The sequence below is a fragment of the Andrographis paniculata genome, unplaced genomic scaffold, assembly GCF_009805555.1.
Source record: "Andrographis paniculata isolate CXL003 unplaced genomic scaffold, ASM980555v1 Contig17END, whole genome shotgun sequence".
NCBI lineage: Eukaryota > Viridiplantae > Streptophyta > Magnoliopsida > Lamiales > Acanthaceae > Andrographis > Andrographis paniculata.
The window spans coordinates 38,346-54,671 of NW_026137457.1; the positions used below are offsets into that span (position 1 = coordinate 38,346).

The 16,326-nt window shown below is 33.3% G+C and overlaps 3 protein-coding genes across 4 annotated transcripts; 1 reads left to right on the top strand and 2 right to left on the bottom strand.

Annotated features, from left to right (window-relative positions):
* Positions 1-1,230: 1,230 nt before the first annotated feature.
* Positions 1,231-5,629, bottom strand: LOC127264699 (xylose isomerase). Of its 2 annotated transcripts, none has more exons than XM_051294203.1 (21): positions 5,494-5,629; positions 5,084-5,174; positions 4,867-4,977; positions 4,685-4,759; positions 4,470-4,599; positions 4,287-4,378; positions 4,074-4,124; positions 3,850-3,926; positions 3,698-3,752; positions 3,481-3,582; positions 3,238-3,289; positions 3,017-3,062; positions 2,885-2,940; positions 2,705-2,756; positions 2,544-2,623; positions 2,385-2,455; positions 2,254-2,294; positions 1,981-2,080; positions 1,837-1,908; positions 1,690-1,767; positions 1,231-1,521 (listed from the first exon to the last, which is right to left on the bottom strand). In XM_051294203.1, exons 2-21 carry the CDS (start codon positions 5,147-5,149, stop codon positions 1,486-1,488), a joined length of 1,443 nt encoding a protein of 480 aa, XP_051150160.1. In that variant the 5' UTR covers positions 5,150-5,174; positions 5,494-5,629; the 3' UTR covers positions 1,231-1,485. The 2 variants fall into 2 exon arrangements, with proteins under 2 accessions (XP_051150160.1, XP_051150165.1); XM_051294208.1 differs by lacking the exon at positions 5,494-5,629 and adding an exon at positions 5,266-5,405.
* Positions 5,630-6,502: 873 nt separating this feature from the next.
* On the bottom strand, positions 6,503-9,323 carry LOC127265805 (putative lipase ROG1). Its single transcript, XM_051295812.1, has 10 exons — positions 8,886-9,323; positions 8,641-8,708; positions 8,482-8,552; positions 8,172-8,387; positions 7,905-8,068; positions 7,777-7,832; positions 7,651-7,703; positions 7,062-7,188; positions 6,883-6,980; positions 6,503-6,783 (listed from the first exon to the last, which is right to left on the bottom strand). Exons 1-10 carry the CDS (start codon positions 9,191-9,193, stop codon positions 6,712-6,714), a joined length of 1,233 nt encoding a protein of 410 aa, XP_051151769.1. The 5' UTR covers positions 9,194-9,323; the 3' UTR covers positions 6,503-6,711.
* Positions 9,324-13,823: 4,500 nt separating this feature from the next.
* On the top strand, positions 13,824-14,778 carry LOC127265520 (pathogenesis-related protein PR-1-like). The gene has a single exon (XM_051295344.1). It carries the CDS (start codon positions 13,850-13,852, stop codon positions 14,342-14,344), a length of 495 nt encoding a protein of 164 aa, XP_051151301.1. The 5' UTR covers positions 13,824-13,849; the 3' UTR covers positions 14,345-14,778.
* The last annotated feature ends 1,548 nt before the right edge of the window (positions 14,779-16,326 follow it).

Below are 16,326 nucleotides of genomic sequence, written 5' to 3' on the forward strand. Positions count from 1 at the left end.
GCAAAATATGAAATTACTACTAATAATAATATGTAATATATATAAATAAATAGAGAGCTAAATAAATAAATACAAGTGTGTTTATATATATATGTATGGATATGAATATATATAATTTAGAGAGATAAAGATCAAGAGACGAGACAGAAAGAGCAATTAAATTTTTTTTCTCTTTTCATTCATGGTTATGGCTATTTATAAGCAATATAAATATTGCTTAATCATCAACTTCATTACATGACACAAGGTAATTAAGATACATGTATATTTGAGATACATGTGTATTGCACATGAATAACACCTATTAATAAAGTGATGTATCATAACTACTAAATTGTCAATATTTTTCAATTTCTATCTGCCACATATAATTTGCGTTGTGTAACTTGTTAGCTTCTGTCTGCCACTTATAATTTAGCTTGTGACGTATTTTGTCTAACCCATAAATAATGAACGCAAATATTACAATTTTTTTTTCAAAAAAAAAACCCTGTTTCTTGAAATTCAATTTATTAATTTTCTTGTTATATATCCTCCATAAAAATAGACGTACTACTCTTTTTTTTTTTTTTTTTTTTTTATAAATATTATATTTAAATTATTATTAAAAAAAATACAATAAACTGGATTGTAAAAACCGACACTCCTAGCCCCTAGGATTCGAATCACGTGATTGTTCCTAGCCAACCAACATGAAATTCACTCTTAATGAGATGTGTCCTTTCGTTGTCAGTCACACTTCTCGTTTTTCTTATCTTCTACGGTGTATCTATTTGCCTGTATTTTTTTTTTAATTTTATTATTTTCCTCCATCCCACGTACTATATTTACGTTGCCTTCATACTATATCATTATGTAACATACATGTATATAGAACGAAGGTAGTATTTTTTATAACTTGGAATCCCCTGCTGCTGTTCAAAAACACACATACCGTGTAAACACTACAAAAAAAAATAATATATTTGTAACGGAATTCCGTCCCTAAAGTTCACGTAGCTAAAGTAATTCCGTTTTTATTTCCGTCTCTAATGTCATTAGTAACGGAAAAAATAGATTTAAAGACAAAAAAATTTTGTTACAAAAATGATTTTTTCTTGTAGTGAAACCTCAGCCGGACGGAATACCTCTGTGTATTTTATATATATATATATATATATCTGCATGTTAAGTTTATTTTAGTATTTTAAATATTTAAAGCAAAATAATATTTAAAAACCTAAAAAACAATAAAACGAAAAACACGGGCGTGTTGGTTAATTATTTGGTTCTGAATCTATCGCTGTCCGAACAAAAACAAGAATGACCGACCGGAAACAAGCGTCCGTCGACCATACACAACCACCCTCATCTGGCCTGCCGTCGTTGCCGCTGCCACTATAGAAACGAGTGGCGCAAACTTGTACTGGACGGACCTCTAGCATAACACAACCTTAAAACATAACATACCTAACATGTGTCCCAGCCGGCGTTCGGTCATGTCGTCTATATCGCTCGCTGTAATATCATCTCCGCTAGCTCCTGCAATTCCGAGCAATATGAATGTTTAGATAAAAACTTTGAAAGTTTGAAATTTCGAAAAGTTTTAGAAATAATAAAAAATAGTACATATAGTTCTATATATTTTTAAAAATTACTGTCAATTAATAGTATCTTGGAAAACTATTGTGGTTTTGAATAGATTGTTACCTGTTTGGCGGAAGGGACTTTCGGCTCGCCCCATTCCTTGGCTTTCTTGTCGAGCAATTCGAAGTCAACCTTTCCAGCCTGTGGCAGAGCTACATGTTAATTATGGAATATAGACAAGAAGAGAATTGCTATTGTAAGTAGACTGACCTCAATCTGGGAGCCGAGTTCCGAGTCAAAGCTTTGATATCTCTTCCGGATTAGCTCAGTCAAAGCGCCGTCCTGTTTGAACACGAGGATATTAGGACATCGCGATACCTATGAAAGGAAATGAAAGTGTAGAGAAAGGAGGACCTCGATGAGCTTTGCAGCGTTTCGTAGACCACGTGCCAGAGTGTCCATGCCGGCAATATGTGCGATGAAAATGTCCTCAACATCCGTGCTCTCTCGTCGCCTGTCAAGCACACCAACAACATGGGTGTCTGAATGTGAATGTGAGCAAGGCATTTACCTAAACTCAAACTAACTAGACTTCTGTCAATGTAATCTTGATGTGTTACGCGGGCTGTGTTAATTCTGCAGACAAACTGATAAAAGGACAAATAAAAACAATTGAAGAGGACGTACAGCTTTGCGTCAAAATTAAACCCTCCCGGTGCCAATCCTCCCTGCAGAACAGTCGAAAGGTCATATAAGACAGGCTTATGGATTATTTTGTTTGGGTGAGGCATCATCACAGGGTAGAATATTTGGCATACGTTTTTAATAACAGAGAGCATGACCAAAGTTGCTTCTCCTACATCCATCAGGAACTGGTCGGTGTCCCAGCCTGCAGCACAGCATACGTTGCGTGTCAAACAACTTAAATCATAGACTTAGATCGTAAATGCAGGATAATTATTTTATTTTGATCATACCAACTTGAGGGTCTCCAGAGTTTGCATCAATGTTCCCAAGCAGACCGTTGATTCTTGCAGTCTCAACCTCGTGATGACAGCTATAGCCAGACGATATGAGGAAATATTTAAATGCCTGAATAGAGTGAATCGTGATAGATGTAGTTCAGAGTATTACAAACCTGTGACCAGATAGAGTAGCATGGTTGCATTCGATGTTGAGTTTGAATTCATCTGCACAACAGATGAGGTAAGGAAACATTCTGTTAGCCATTGAAGGAAGAAAGAAGAAAGAGCAATAGCACTACAAACATACTATATTTTGCTGTAAGAAAAGAATAGAAGATTGATGCCAGAATTACCTATCAATCCATAGGTGCGAAGGAAGTTAGCAGCTGTCGCTGCATCCCAGTCATACCTGGAATCCATCAATGGCATGTGTCATACACAAAACATTAATCAGAATTGATGCAAACCATTTAACAAAATCGTACTGATGCTTTGTGGGCTCCTGGGGCTTAGGCTCGATCAGTAGTGTACCTGAAAACAAATTTAAGCACGAGCATATTCTATCAATTTGTTGAAGTGTCATCGAACATAGCGAACAAAGTTGGTTATTATGGAATCGAGGACAATAGCTGATGATCATGTATGTTAGCATAACAACAATAAGAGATATTGCCTCGCAACGTAACTAAGTCTAGTTGAAACATACCATTGAAACCGATTTTCTTTTTATAGGCAGCTGCCGCTTCAAGGAACCTTGCCTGCAAAACTCAAAACTTCAGAATATTATGACTGACCAGAACTTAGCTACAATTCCCTAATCATTATAACTACACCTCCTAGCATCTATACATACAGTCACTTTTTCAGCACAAACTTTGGACATTCAAGAAACATGAAACCTACAATCCATAAAGAAGCATAGTAAAGGAAAGTGGTGTAATAATCTGACCATGTGATTGAGTTCTCTTTCCATGTCCGTGTTCAACAGAGAATGATATCCCTCACGGCCACCCCAGAACACATAGTTCTCTCCACCAAGAAAGTGCGTAATCTATATGGTCACAAAGTGGAATGTTAAAAATTAAACAACGAATAAAAATAATGGCAGCCGTAATATAAACACAGTAAGTTGCATGTACATATGACTGGATAAGTCAATCACCCACCTCCATGGTTTTCTTGACCTGTGCTGCAGCATATACGAATACTCCCAATTCAGAGCTATATAGAAACAAAGTAAGAATATAAGCCCAGGTCCAGTAGCACAGCGACTAGAGTACCGTCACATATAATCAAAGAAATTAATTCACTAGGTTACCTAGTTGCAGCTCCATGCATGTATCTCGGATGGTGGAACAACTGAGCTGTGCCCCACAAAGGAACAATCTTTTTCCCCTGAAGTTATAAACAAAATTGAGAAAATTAGCTTCAATGAATAGCTGCTTGACTGAAAGATCATACATTATGTTGTACAAAAAATTGGAAACATAAAACTAGATACACAAGAGCTAGACATTCTTCATTAAATTGGTATAAAATTACCTGAAGCTCTTTGGCTAGAGCTGCTATTTCATCCAAGTTAGCATTTGTTTCCTACAAGAAAATAAAACCAAAATCAAACATGTTAATGTACAAAAAACTAATATATATGTAGAGAGAAAAAGTTTTTCTATTTTATTCCATTGAGGTGGGCATTCAAAACAAACAGACAACCTAGTAATAAACAAACATTGCAAGCATCGTATACTTGCTAACCTCAATTGTTTTACCATCTGGAGCAATATCCCTGTCATGGAAGCACCATTTCTCAACTCCAAGCTTCTCTATGAACTCAAAGTTTGCCCTCACTAATTCATCAATCCAAAAAATGGTAAGGTAAGCAAATTTCAAAACCAAATGTTTAACATTTAGAGCAGAAACTTGTTAAAGCTACTCTACTTCTTCTCTTAGCCATTGCCAAGGAGTTAGTGCCATCTTCCCATGGCCACATCTTTGTTGGTGCACCAAATGGATCTAACCCTGTCCCACGGAATGTGTGCCAAAAAGCAACACTAAACCTCAGCCAATCCTGCAGAAATCAGGGTTTACACTCCTTTCAGATCATTGAAAAAATACAAAAACAGGATTCGATATATAGTTTAACACAATCATACCTTCATTTTTTTCCCAAGGATCACCTCTTCAGGATTATACCATCTAAAAGACAGTGGATTTTTGCTGGAAGGGCCCTGTTATTATTAACAACACATTTGGCCTCACACAATCATTTCGAACCAACCCCATATACAAATCGATTGATGAATATGTGACCTAAAATAGGCACACAATTTTTTACCTCATACTTAATCTTAGGGATGTCAGGGAAGAACTCCCCCTTCCATTCATCAGAATCAGCAGCACAACCACTAGAAAAGTCAGCCGGACATGTTTTTGGCTCAGCAGAAATCTAGGTTAATTTTCATTCAATTCACGAAAACACAAAATTAACACAACATATCAACACAATCAACAAACAAAGGAATCAAACGACTTGAAAATTTTTGCATCTCTACCGCTACTTGGCAGGCTGCGTGCAGAAAAATAAACAGTAACAACGCCTTCAAACTCTCCATCTCCATTCAACTCCGCATGCAAGAAAAATCTCTGCAATTCGGTCAAAAATACACAAAAATCAATCACCAATCACTCACGTTTGCTTAACACAGGCAAATTCACAGAAAAATATGTAATTAACCACTAGCTGATCGTAGATTATCAAAATAAAATCCTCGGAATTCCAATAATCCCCAATCTAAGCATACAAAACAACACCAAAAACCCCTCCAACAAACAAATTCAGCTAAAACCCCAAATATTGCCGAAAAAGAAAACTTTAACAAATACACACTCCTCTGCACTCAAACATCATCATCGCAACAACAATATCCATGAATTTATTCACGGAACGGAGCGAGAAACGCACTTAGGGATAGAGATGGACTGCTGGACTCGAGACGCCGATGAATACAGAAATGGCAACGCAACTGACGTATTTATAGTAGGCCGATTTTTATTTGATAATTTAAGTAATAGTAATTAAATATCAACATTTATCCCAAAAAAAAATAAATTCACTATTTGGTGATATTTATCTGTTATTTAGTGAGAAAAAATGATTTAATTAATAAATTTGATAATTTTTTAATCAATATATAATTGTTTTTAATCGATAGCCCATTTCATAGGGAAAGGTTGCTGTTTAATAATTGGTTGAGGATGACGTGGCACGACTGCCGAGAAGTCTATCTGTTCAATATTCCAATTTTTTTTTTTACTGTATTAAAATTTTGAGTGACTTTGGGTAATTTGACCAAAGTTTTTTTTTTTTTTTTAACCGAAGAATCTTCAACGGTCTGGCTTGGTTTTAAAATATGTATATAATATATATTTAATTAAACAGAATAAGTAATAAAATTAAGATGTAATTCATAATAATGGGAAGGCTATAATGAAGTTTCCATTTATATAAATGCGCACAAGGGGATAAAACTAAATTAACTAATTATAGCAAATTATCATATTAATAGGAAATTAAAATTTTGAATTAAAATTTTACATATTTCTTTTAAGTTTTATGTGTTGCAGTTTTAATGTAAAAACCATTATTAAATGTTGTGGTATATAAAATATGCATTTGTGTGTAATATTCTTTTCCAAATGAAAGAAATCCTCAAAAAATATTAGATTTGATTTTACATTGAAATATTATTACAAATGAAAGAAGTATAATTTCTCATTTTACATTTAAAGATAAAATTCATAAAAATATTTTATAAATATAACATTTAATGAAATTATACCATCTAAAATAACCAATAGAATCGAAACTATCAAAGAGTATTTTGTACAATTATGTCATTTGTACTTATTTATTTATTTTTAAAAAATAAAATTTAACTGTCATAAACAAAATATCCGAAAATATTAGTGGCTTTTTAAGCATAAACAAGTTTTTCTTTTTTTATTTTTTTAAACGTGATAATCAACAATCGCTGCTAGGTAGCAGCAACAACAATACCATTCTTTCTACTACATTGTACAATTAATTACACACATCCTCAACTTCTCACACTACCTTAGCTTCAAATTGCTAACCAAAATTGCCCCAAACCCAACTCAAACTACAAACATTATTCTTACATTACAAAACGAAGTTGTCGATCATATGCTGGACAACATCGGCCCCGTCGGAGTTCAACCAGTAGCTCTTAACCTAAACCCAAAAATCATCATCCATCGAGCGCTCTGAGGAATCGACGCCAAATTCATTTGCTTATATATAAATATATATATATTGAGAGAGATCGTTTACCTGAATGGTCGTGTGGGCGACATATCGCTGTCTACTTTTTTGAAAGCTAACGTCGACGCGCTCCCAAGAAACTTGTGTTAGGCCTCTGATCATTTCCTCTGTAAAAATCGAGACAAATGACATCTGCACTAGTCGAGGGGGCGAAAGAAACATAATCGTCGTAGTTGTATCCGACTGACCTTCTAAGTCGATGACTTGTGTCCCGATGGCAGAGGATGATTGGTTAGCTTCTTCGTCGCTGTTTACGCCCCACTCGGTATGGACAATGTGGGGATACTTCACGTCGTTTGCGAGAAGTAGATTTGGCTTCATATGAATGGAAGACGGGAGTCGATAATTGAAAAGATGTATTTGGTACAGAGAAATTATAGCATATAATAGACTTGTAGAAAAAAAGAATTCAGTAAACGATAAAAACTGATTCTTACGACAAATGAATCAATTTAGAGAGGACTGTGTATTGCGGGTGGAAAATGAGAGAATGAATTAATAACCTAAATGTGATTTTGATGAGATCAGAAATCGGAATAATATACTTTTTTTTAAAAATCATAAAAGTTAAATGGATAAACAATATTATTCTTCATTTTCATTTCTCTCCGTTGCTCTGCCGCTGATAGAGAAAATGAAAATAAGAATAATAAATGATTTATTTGTCAGATCCAAATGAACAAGTTATTTCTCTATTCTCGATTCTCTGTACCAAACACTCCGTAAGTATTTTTGTAATAAGTTCCGAGCGTACAAGTGTAATAACTGAAAACTAACCTTCGGAAGTTCATTCTGACGGCGTATCGATGAAGTTTGCCATCCTACAACATCTTAAGAACAAGTAAAGGTAAACACGAGTACGCGAAAGTAAATGGCGAGTTCAAGAATTGGATTCGAGGATACAATCGTAGTTCGCGTTGGCATACGCCACGCGGCGCTTGAACGCCCGTAAACTGGAGCTGCGATGTGCAACAGATACGATGTTGTTAGAAGAAACGAAAAAAACATCAAACGCAAAACATCGTACTAACATGAATTGAAGATCATCGCAGTCCTGCACCATCCGTACTAGGAGGGGAGGTTTCCCGTCGTCGTCATCCTTAAGAAAAAGATGCTTTCCCGATCTCCCGGCGATCCAATGCGCTGTCTGAGACGCGCCTCTTTCCAAAAACGGAAGGCCACAAAGAAGCGGGAGCTTAAATTACACAATAAAACGAGATAATACACACATGAGTCGAACATAACAAATTCTCGGATAATTCAACGATTCATCAAATTTAGTAACAAAAAATCGTCACCTGTTTATGCCCTCTCGAGCCTAGATGAGGCGTCGCGAAAGTGATGAAGTTCATCGGCTCTAATCCCCCGATACGTCCTCGAAACGATCGATCGCGGGTTGTCATCGAAAGTTCGTAGAGCCTTCCAACGGCGTAGCGCGAAACAAGTCCGCCTAACGAATGGGCCACGAACGAAATCTTCGAAATGCCATTCCATCGCCGTATAACGTCGTTTACCTGAAAATCGAAATCGTAATTCTCCCCAAATCGATTACTTTTTTCATTACCGTATAATGTTTTATGACATTCGAATTTGCCACAAACATAGTACCTCTTCGGCTAACCTTTCTCCCATTGTATCGACCCCGTCGAATGTTAACCTCGACGGATTGCACTCGCTGCCTATTTACAGTCATTGGACCATGAAAACATCGAAATTATGTTCGAATTTGCAAGAATTAGAGATGAACATAGATAAGAATTCAATTACAATGTACAACGACTTTATCGGGAAGATTCTTCACGAACTGTTTAGCAGCATATCTCCAATCTGCAGCACTGAACATGAAATTCGAACACAAACTAGACATTTAAAATGCACAATTCGAAGATTAAGATTGCTCGAAATCACGAACATTATCCATCAATTGCCTAAACAGAACAATCTTAAATCAAATGTCCTAAGGTTAGAGACAACCCTGAAATAAATCAAATCGATAATCCCCAATTTTATACCTTCCAATTATCCCATTGACCATTATGACAAGATGATCAGGTTGAACTCCGCCGTGCGCCGCTGCAAAGACGTCCTCGCCGCCGCTCGCGGAGTGGACCTCCACCTTCCTCCGATCCTGACCCGACCCGCACCCGCCGAAGCAGCTCCGACCCAAATTGCTCACGAATTCCATTCCTCCCAATCCACGAAACCCTCTCTCCCTCCGCCCCAATCGGAGATTCACCGCAGCGCAGGTAAATTGAAGATTCGGATTGGGTTTAGGGCACGGAATCGCGGCGCGGACAAGATTATCGGCTACGGCGATCATGGAAAGTTTTGAGGTTTCTTTAAGAGAAGGAATCTCGAAAAAATGAAAATGATGGGAAGGGAAGGGAATCGATCGAAGGAAAGAGAACAGTGCGGCGGCAGTAAGATTTAGGATTTTATTCGAATTGTATTACCGAGGGATTTGATTTCATCCGTATTTATCAGTTAAAGAACATTTCTTGAGGGGATTAATCGGATTTTAGAGCTGCTGGGTTTTGTTAAGCGCGATATTTATTTTGAATTTTACTCGTCATTATTTTACTAAATTTGCGGTTATTTTTATTTATTTTTTAAGAATTTAATTAAGCACGCAGGAGTTGTGTTAAATATGCATTTTACACCTAATCTGTTCTTTTAAGTACAATCACAGTCTATTCGTTTGCTTACCTGCCAGGGCCATCCCTGACTCTTTGTTAATTTTTTTTTTTTTATATATATAATTAATATTTTTAATAATTTAAAAAATTATTTAATTTTTTTAATTTATTTCATTGTATTGTCAATAAAATATATTTATATTTAAATACAAAAAAAAAAGTTTAATATAAAATTTTATATTATACCTATATAAATTTTATTATGTAGTGTATAAATATATATATATATATATATTTGTAAAAATTGGGCTCCTAAAGGAGCCCAAAAATTTGGGCCTAGGCGTGGGTTCGGGTAGCCCATGCCTAGGATCAACCCTAATACCCGCAATTCGCAATTGTTTGCCTACCATTGAACATTCCATCAATTTTTTTTAAAAAAAAATTTGGAACAAAATCTAGTTCAATATTTTTATTTATTTATTTATTTATTTTTTTTACTGTCTGTTGATTCAGAGAGCAATCTACCATTGACAAATGTTGTTTGAGAAGTTTCAATCCATGTGTATAATCAATCTCACTGTCATAGTATAGTTTTTCAACATTCAATACTTTATCAAGTTTTTTGTTTGTCTTTCATCAATCGATTGATTTTACTCACTAATTTCTCTTCTTCTTTTTTTTTTAACTTGCTAATTTTCTCCGACTGTTCATTCGAAAGTTGAAGCAATTTTTCATTTTTTGCAAAATATTCATCATTCATTTAAGCTAATCTTTCATCTACTCCCATCAACGTCTAAAATTTTTTTGGCCAACCTTATGACAAATGTTTTCAGTTTGTTGGAGAACCACAACTTTGTGTGCACCTACTACCATGTCATATGCCTCAACCGATTCTTTAAATATCATTTAATTATATTCGACATCATCATTTTCTTCATTCTTCTTATCATCGCGAACAGTAAATGCAACTACCTCACCCTCGACACTTTCTTGTTTGTCATAGATAGATTCTTGCTCTTCGGTTTCTTCATTGCTTCGTGTAACTCACATGACTTTCTTATTATTTCTCTTGGCCGTTGCAGACTCAGCTCGAATATAGTCATATTTATTGCACCCATAGTATCTAACATCATTTTATATACTTTGTTTCTTTATCACTTTCAATCGTTTCGAAGCATCATCCTTATGGATAATAAATTTAGCAGTAACACCAATATTTTGTAAATTTTGAACAAAACGTCTGTCATTTAAAATATAAATCAATTCTAGTCAGAATAACATAGTTCTCATTGAAAATATACTATTTTTAACAAAATAGCATGTCAATTTACCGTTTAAACTAAAACTTATATAAAAAATTTTTAATTTTAAATTAAAACATGCAAACACTAGAAATTCTTTCAAATTGTAATATGTAAAAGAGTCGAGTTCTTATAGGTAAATCTTCTGATCCAAAGATCCTCTACCACTGTGCCACTCAAAATTTCCCCGATTCATTGTTTTCTAAGGCTTCATTTAGAGAGTGTTTTGAAATTAAAAAAAAATAATAATAAAATAAAATAAAAATAATAATAATAATAATAAATTAGTATTTAATTATAAGAAATAAATATATTTGAAATAATATTTTTTCAAAAAAGAAATTAGTACAAAACTAGCTAAAATTTAAATTTTTTACTTTTTAAAACAACCAACTAAAATAACAACCAAACAAACAAACGGTAGTTAAAAGGGATAACAACAGGTCACGTGCCGCTAGTTAAGGCACAAATTCTCGTTTTGTCCAATCATTGCTTTCTACTTACCTCCGTAGATTTCGCTTGCCATTTCTTTCAACCCGCTTTTATTATTAATTAAACAGTATTCAGACATGATACATGCTATGTTTGGATTATATTTACCGTTATAATTAAATACTATATGATATTTCCTCGTCTATTTATAATTGTTCCAAAAGTATATTTGCACAATTTTTTAGATAATTATTTTTTGGTATGAGTTATCAAATTTATCCTTTATGATAAGGTAAAGATTAAAAGTAATAAATAAATGAAAGACAAAAATATAAAATTTGTATTTAAAAAAAAAAATAGAACTATAGTTATTCTACATTCCAAATAGAAAAATAAGATATTAGTTTGTAGACGGAATTAGTATATTTTTATGAAGAACCCCTATAACGGTATGAAATAAATACTATTGATTTGAATTTTAAAAGATACTAAAAACATTATTTATATTGAAGTTATGAAGATTATATACTAAAAAATTATCCAAACAAACGGATAAAAATTTAGAATATATTCACCTTATTATTTTATTTTTGTATGTTTTACTATTCTTCAGTGTACTTTTTACTTATCTTACATAAAAAATCACAAAAATATTAGGGTTTGTTTTGTTGTGTTTGAAATTATTTCAAATGATTGTGTATTAATTTTAGTTTTAATTTTAATTTAAATAATATTTTGATATAAAATTTTATAAAATAAAATAATATATTTTTATTAAAAATTATAGTGATTGAATACAAAATAGTATAGATTTGTTTTAAAATCATAAATAAACAAATCTTATAAAGTTATGAAGATAATACTTCGTTTCTAATATGATATTTTTATAATTAATTAATACTCTCTCTGTCCTTTGTTGCAGGGACTTTTTGGAGTATTGTATTAGATGAAAAAATATACAGTAATATTTTATTGGTTAGTGTAAGTAGGTAAAATTTTTTAATATTTTTGTAAATTTGATTTTATGTATAAAATAATTGTATATATAATGATATATTTAATTTAAGTAATTTTTTCCCATGCCAATTTCTTTTTTTTTTTAATGTAATTTTTATAATTACCACCAAGTAATTATTTATTATATTAAATACTAATATTAGTAATTATTAATATTCCATACGTGTATATGTAACTATAAGGTACTAATTTACTTATATATATATATGGAATTTAATTAATATTGTATTCACATTTACAAAAGAAAAATATATATATTTTGTATCTAAATTAAAAAAAAAATAAAAAATAAAATTGATACCTTTCATATAAACATACTCGTATGTCTTATAACTGCTTTTCATTTATATATATTATGTATATGAATGAATATATAGTTTTTAAATGAGTATTTCTAAAAAGGTTTAATTCTAATTCAATATTTTCCTTAATTCTAATATGTATACCAAAAGGTTTTAGTACACCTATCACATAATTATATATATATATATATATAAATATATGTATGAAAGACTAAAAGCAACAAAAAATATTATCTTCCTTTATTCAATAAATGTACAAACATTTCTATTTTTTTTTTTTTTAAAAAAAAGGAATAATTTGACTTAATCCCAAATATAATTAATCAAATGAACCTACTCTCTCCAATCTTGCTTAATAATATATATATATATATATATATAATCATTCATCTAATTTGTAAACTCTAGATACACAATATCTTTGTCAAATATATACACGTATATGTATATATATAAGTATAGTGTCCTTCATCACATATATATATATATATATATTCTATTTGGCAAATAAGTTGTAGTAATGTACTGGTAATTAATAAATAAGATTAAATTAAAATTATTCTCAAGTAGTTACAAGATGTGACAATCATTATCGAACATGGGTGCCACCCCATCTTTGACACTTTAAACCCTTCAATTTCAACTACTTTATTTTATTTTATTATATTCTATACACATGTTTACTTTTATAATGTAAATTAGAAAATATTATTTATTCATATATATACATTTTTTAACAAGTATTTTTAAACTTACATTTAGTTATATCGATATGAATGATTCTAACAAATTAAAAGACAGACAAATATATAGTTGTATATCTCTTTGGAGACATGTTTGGAATTTTGTAAATATATTACTATAAAAAAGTTAGTATTTTATACGATATTTTTTTCAAAAATTGAATAATGCTAAAAAAAAAAAAAAAAAAAAAAATATTGTGTAAAATAGAGGCTAGTATTTTAGTTGTGACACATAGTGTGTAAAGACATGCTACTATTTAATCTGTAATTGATAATGTGTAAAAATATATTGAGTAAAATGTCTGAAAGTATAACGAATATATTATCAAATAATAATTAAAATATATAAATATATAAAATTAAAAAAAAAAAAAATTTATTATTGATTACGAAGGGATAGATTATAATCAATTTATTTGAAAACATAGGGCAATGAATTTTCTCTCTCTTACTCTCTCTCTCCCTCTACATATATATATATATATATACACATATACACAATAATTTCAATGAGAAAACTACTTAGGCAAAAATAATTATCGATCATGACAAGGTTCTGGCACGGCTTGGCTGCCGTGGCGGCTCTTCTCTTCGTCGCCGCCGCCGCGCCGGCCGGCGCGGCGTCGGACATGCAGCAGTTTCTGGCGGTGCAGAACGCGGCGCGGGCGGCGCTGCGGCTGCCGCCGTTGATATGGGACGCGAAGATCGCCCGGTACGCGGCGTGGTACGCCAACCAGCGGCGGCGCGACTGCGAGCTGGAGCACTCCAACGGGCCGTACGGAGAGAACATTTTCTGGGGGAGCGGCGACGGCTGGACGGCGGCGCAGGCGTCGGCGACGTGGGTGTCGGAGCGGCGGGACTACAACTACTACGCCAACTCGTGCTCCTACGGCCAGGAGTGCGGCCACTACACGCAGATCGTGTGGCGGGGGACGCGGAGGATCGGCTGCGCCAGGGCGGTCTGCGGCGGCGGCCGCGGCGTTTTTATGGTCTGCGACTATTATCCGCCGGGGAATTACGTCGGCGAGAAGCCGTACTGAGAGTGAGTCCCGGGACCTCGGGACCTGATGTATGAATTGGTGGGTGCTCGGGTCCCTGGAGTTCTCAAGAATTTCCCGGTGTTTGTGTTTTAAGGATTTTTGAGTGATGAGATTACTGACTACTCGTTTTTAATTATTTTTGGATAAATAAATTAATGGGAAAATAAAAGTTGTGCAAAAGTTTTGTTTGATTAATGTTTCGGAATGGAATTTTCTTTTGATTGGTGTGGGTAATATAAAAAGATGGTTTTTAAAGGTAGCTAATTAAGATAAGTTGGGAAAATTGAGTGGTTGTAACTTTATCCAACACCCAAAATTTGTCTATGTTTTATGGGTTGAATACTCAAGAAAATATTGGAATAATGGGACAAGTCATATGTAGAGCCCTTAAACAAATCGAGGAGCTAACTAATAAGGTCGACTTGACTCTCTATGGAATAGACAACTCTCAGCTTTGGGATAATTCAATTGAATTCGTTAATAATAGTGTATTTGTATCATATTATATGTATCAAATTTTAACCGTTTGATGTGGTGTGAAAAGGATGATTAGTTGGGTGAGAATGAATTTGGTCTAGTGTGTTCGTAGTAGTGGCGTAATCGAAATTTGGTTAAAGATAGGCTATTTTTTAAAACTTACAAAATTCATAATTTATTTAATGTCAAGATAATTTTATTATTTTGACTTGTTATATTTTGAAAATGTTACAATATAACAAACTACAACAACAATAAGTAATGTTTATTTTTCCATTATTTGAAATTGATAAGATAAGAGTATAATTTTTTATTAAAAAAAAATACCTTTAAGAAATAGTTTTCCCCAATATAGGTCCGCCGGTGGTTGGTGGTGATGGTGGTAGCAACAACAGCGCGAGTAGGCCGGAGGTGGTGGCGGCCCTGCGGTGGCAAAGTAAAATTTTGAAATTAAATTTTGATTTGCATTTGACATTAAAATAATTTATAATTTGATATTTAGTAAAAAAAAATGATATATTTTTTTGAAAAACATAAAATCCGAATAATAGTATTTCGAAGTTTGGGAGCAAAAGAAACACACTAACATCTTTAATAGGTTTAAACTTGCTACAGTTAGTAGAATTTAAATATGAATTTAATAAGTTGAGGATGTTGGGAGAGAATAAGTGCTGCACCAATAAATTCTCGTACACTTATTCAAAAGGGCCAACTCCCGAAGCATAGTTATATCACAGTTATAACGGCGACTTGTCAATGAAATAAATGAAGAGACCAAAACAATAAATGACAAGTCATTTGTTTACCCGGTTCGGATATAAACCATCCTACATCCAGGGGATATCAATCTAGGAGAGATTCATTAATTAGTGTTTATTAAGAACAAAACACCCAAACCTCTGTCAACCCAAACTACAAGCTGATTACCTAGAAAATTCTCTCCACAGACATACATTGTCACAATCGCATACTGACAACTAACACATAGCTGGACAGCTCAGATTCTGAATGTTCTCCGATCTCCCTTCGACTGAGGAACTTCTCCGGCAAGATAATAGTGTATATCACTCACTCAAAGCATGAAGATGGGAAAGGAAGAAGTTGAGAGGATTGATACAATATTTCTCTCACTACACACTATCTCAAAACCACTACTATTCACACTTTCCCCCTCGAGCTATGTAAGGCAACCACAACAGGCATGTTGCAGACATGCAATTAATTTCCTTGATACAAACAAGGAATGATGTGTATCTATTCACCTCTAACCATAAGAGAACAAACTAAAATGTCCATTTTGTCTTGAGCACCCACAATTCCTAGGAAAGACAATAAAAGACAATTAGAAAATACTACACAATTGAGTCTCATCAGCTGGGTCAAATGTTGTTTTTTTTTGTAACTAACGACCACAACAACAAAAAGAAAATTTGTCAATATGCCAAAATAGGTGATAGAAATTTTTTATCAACTTAACAGAGGAATTGAATTAGATATATATAATT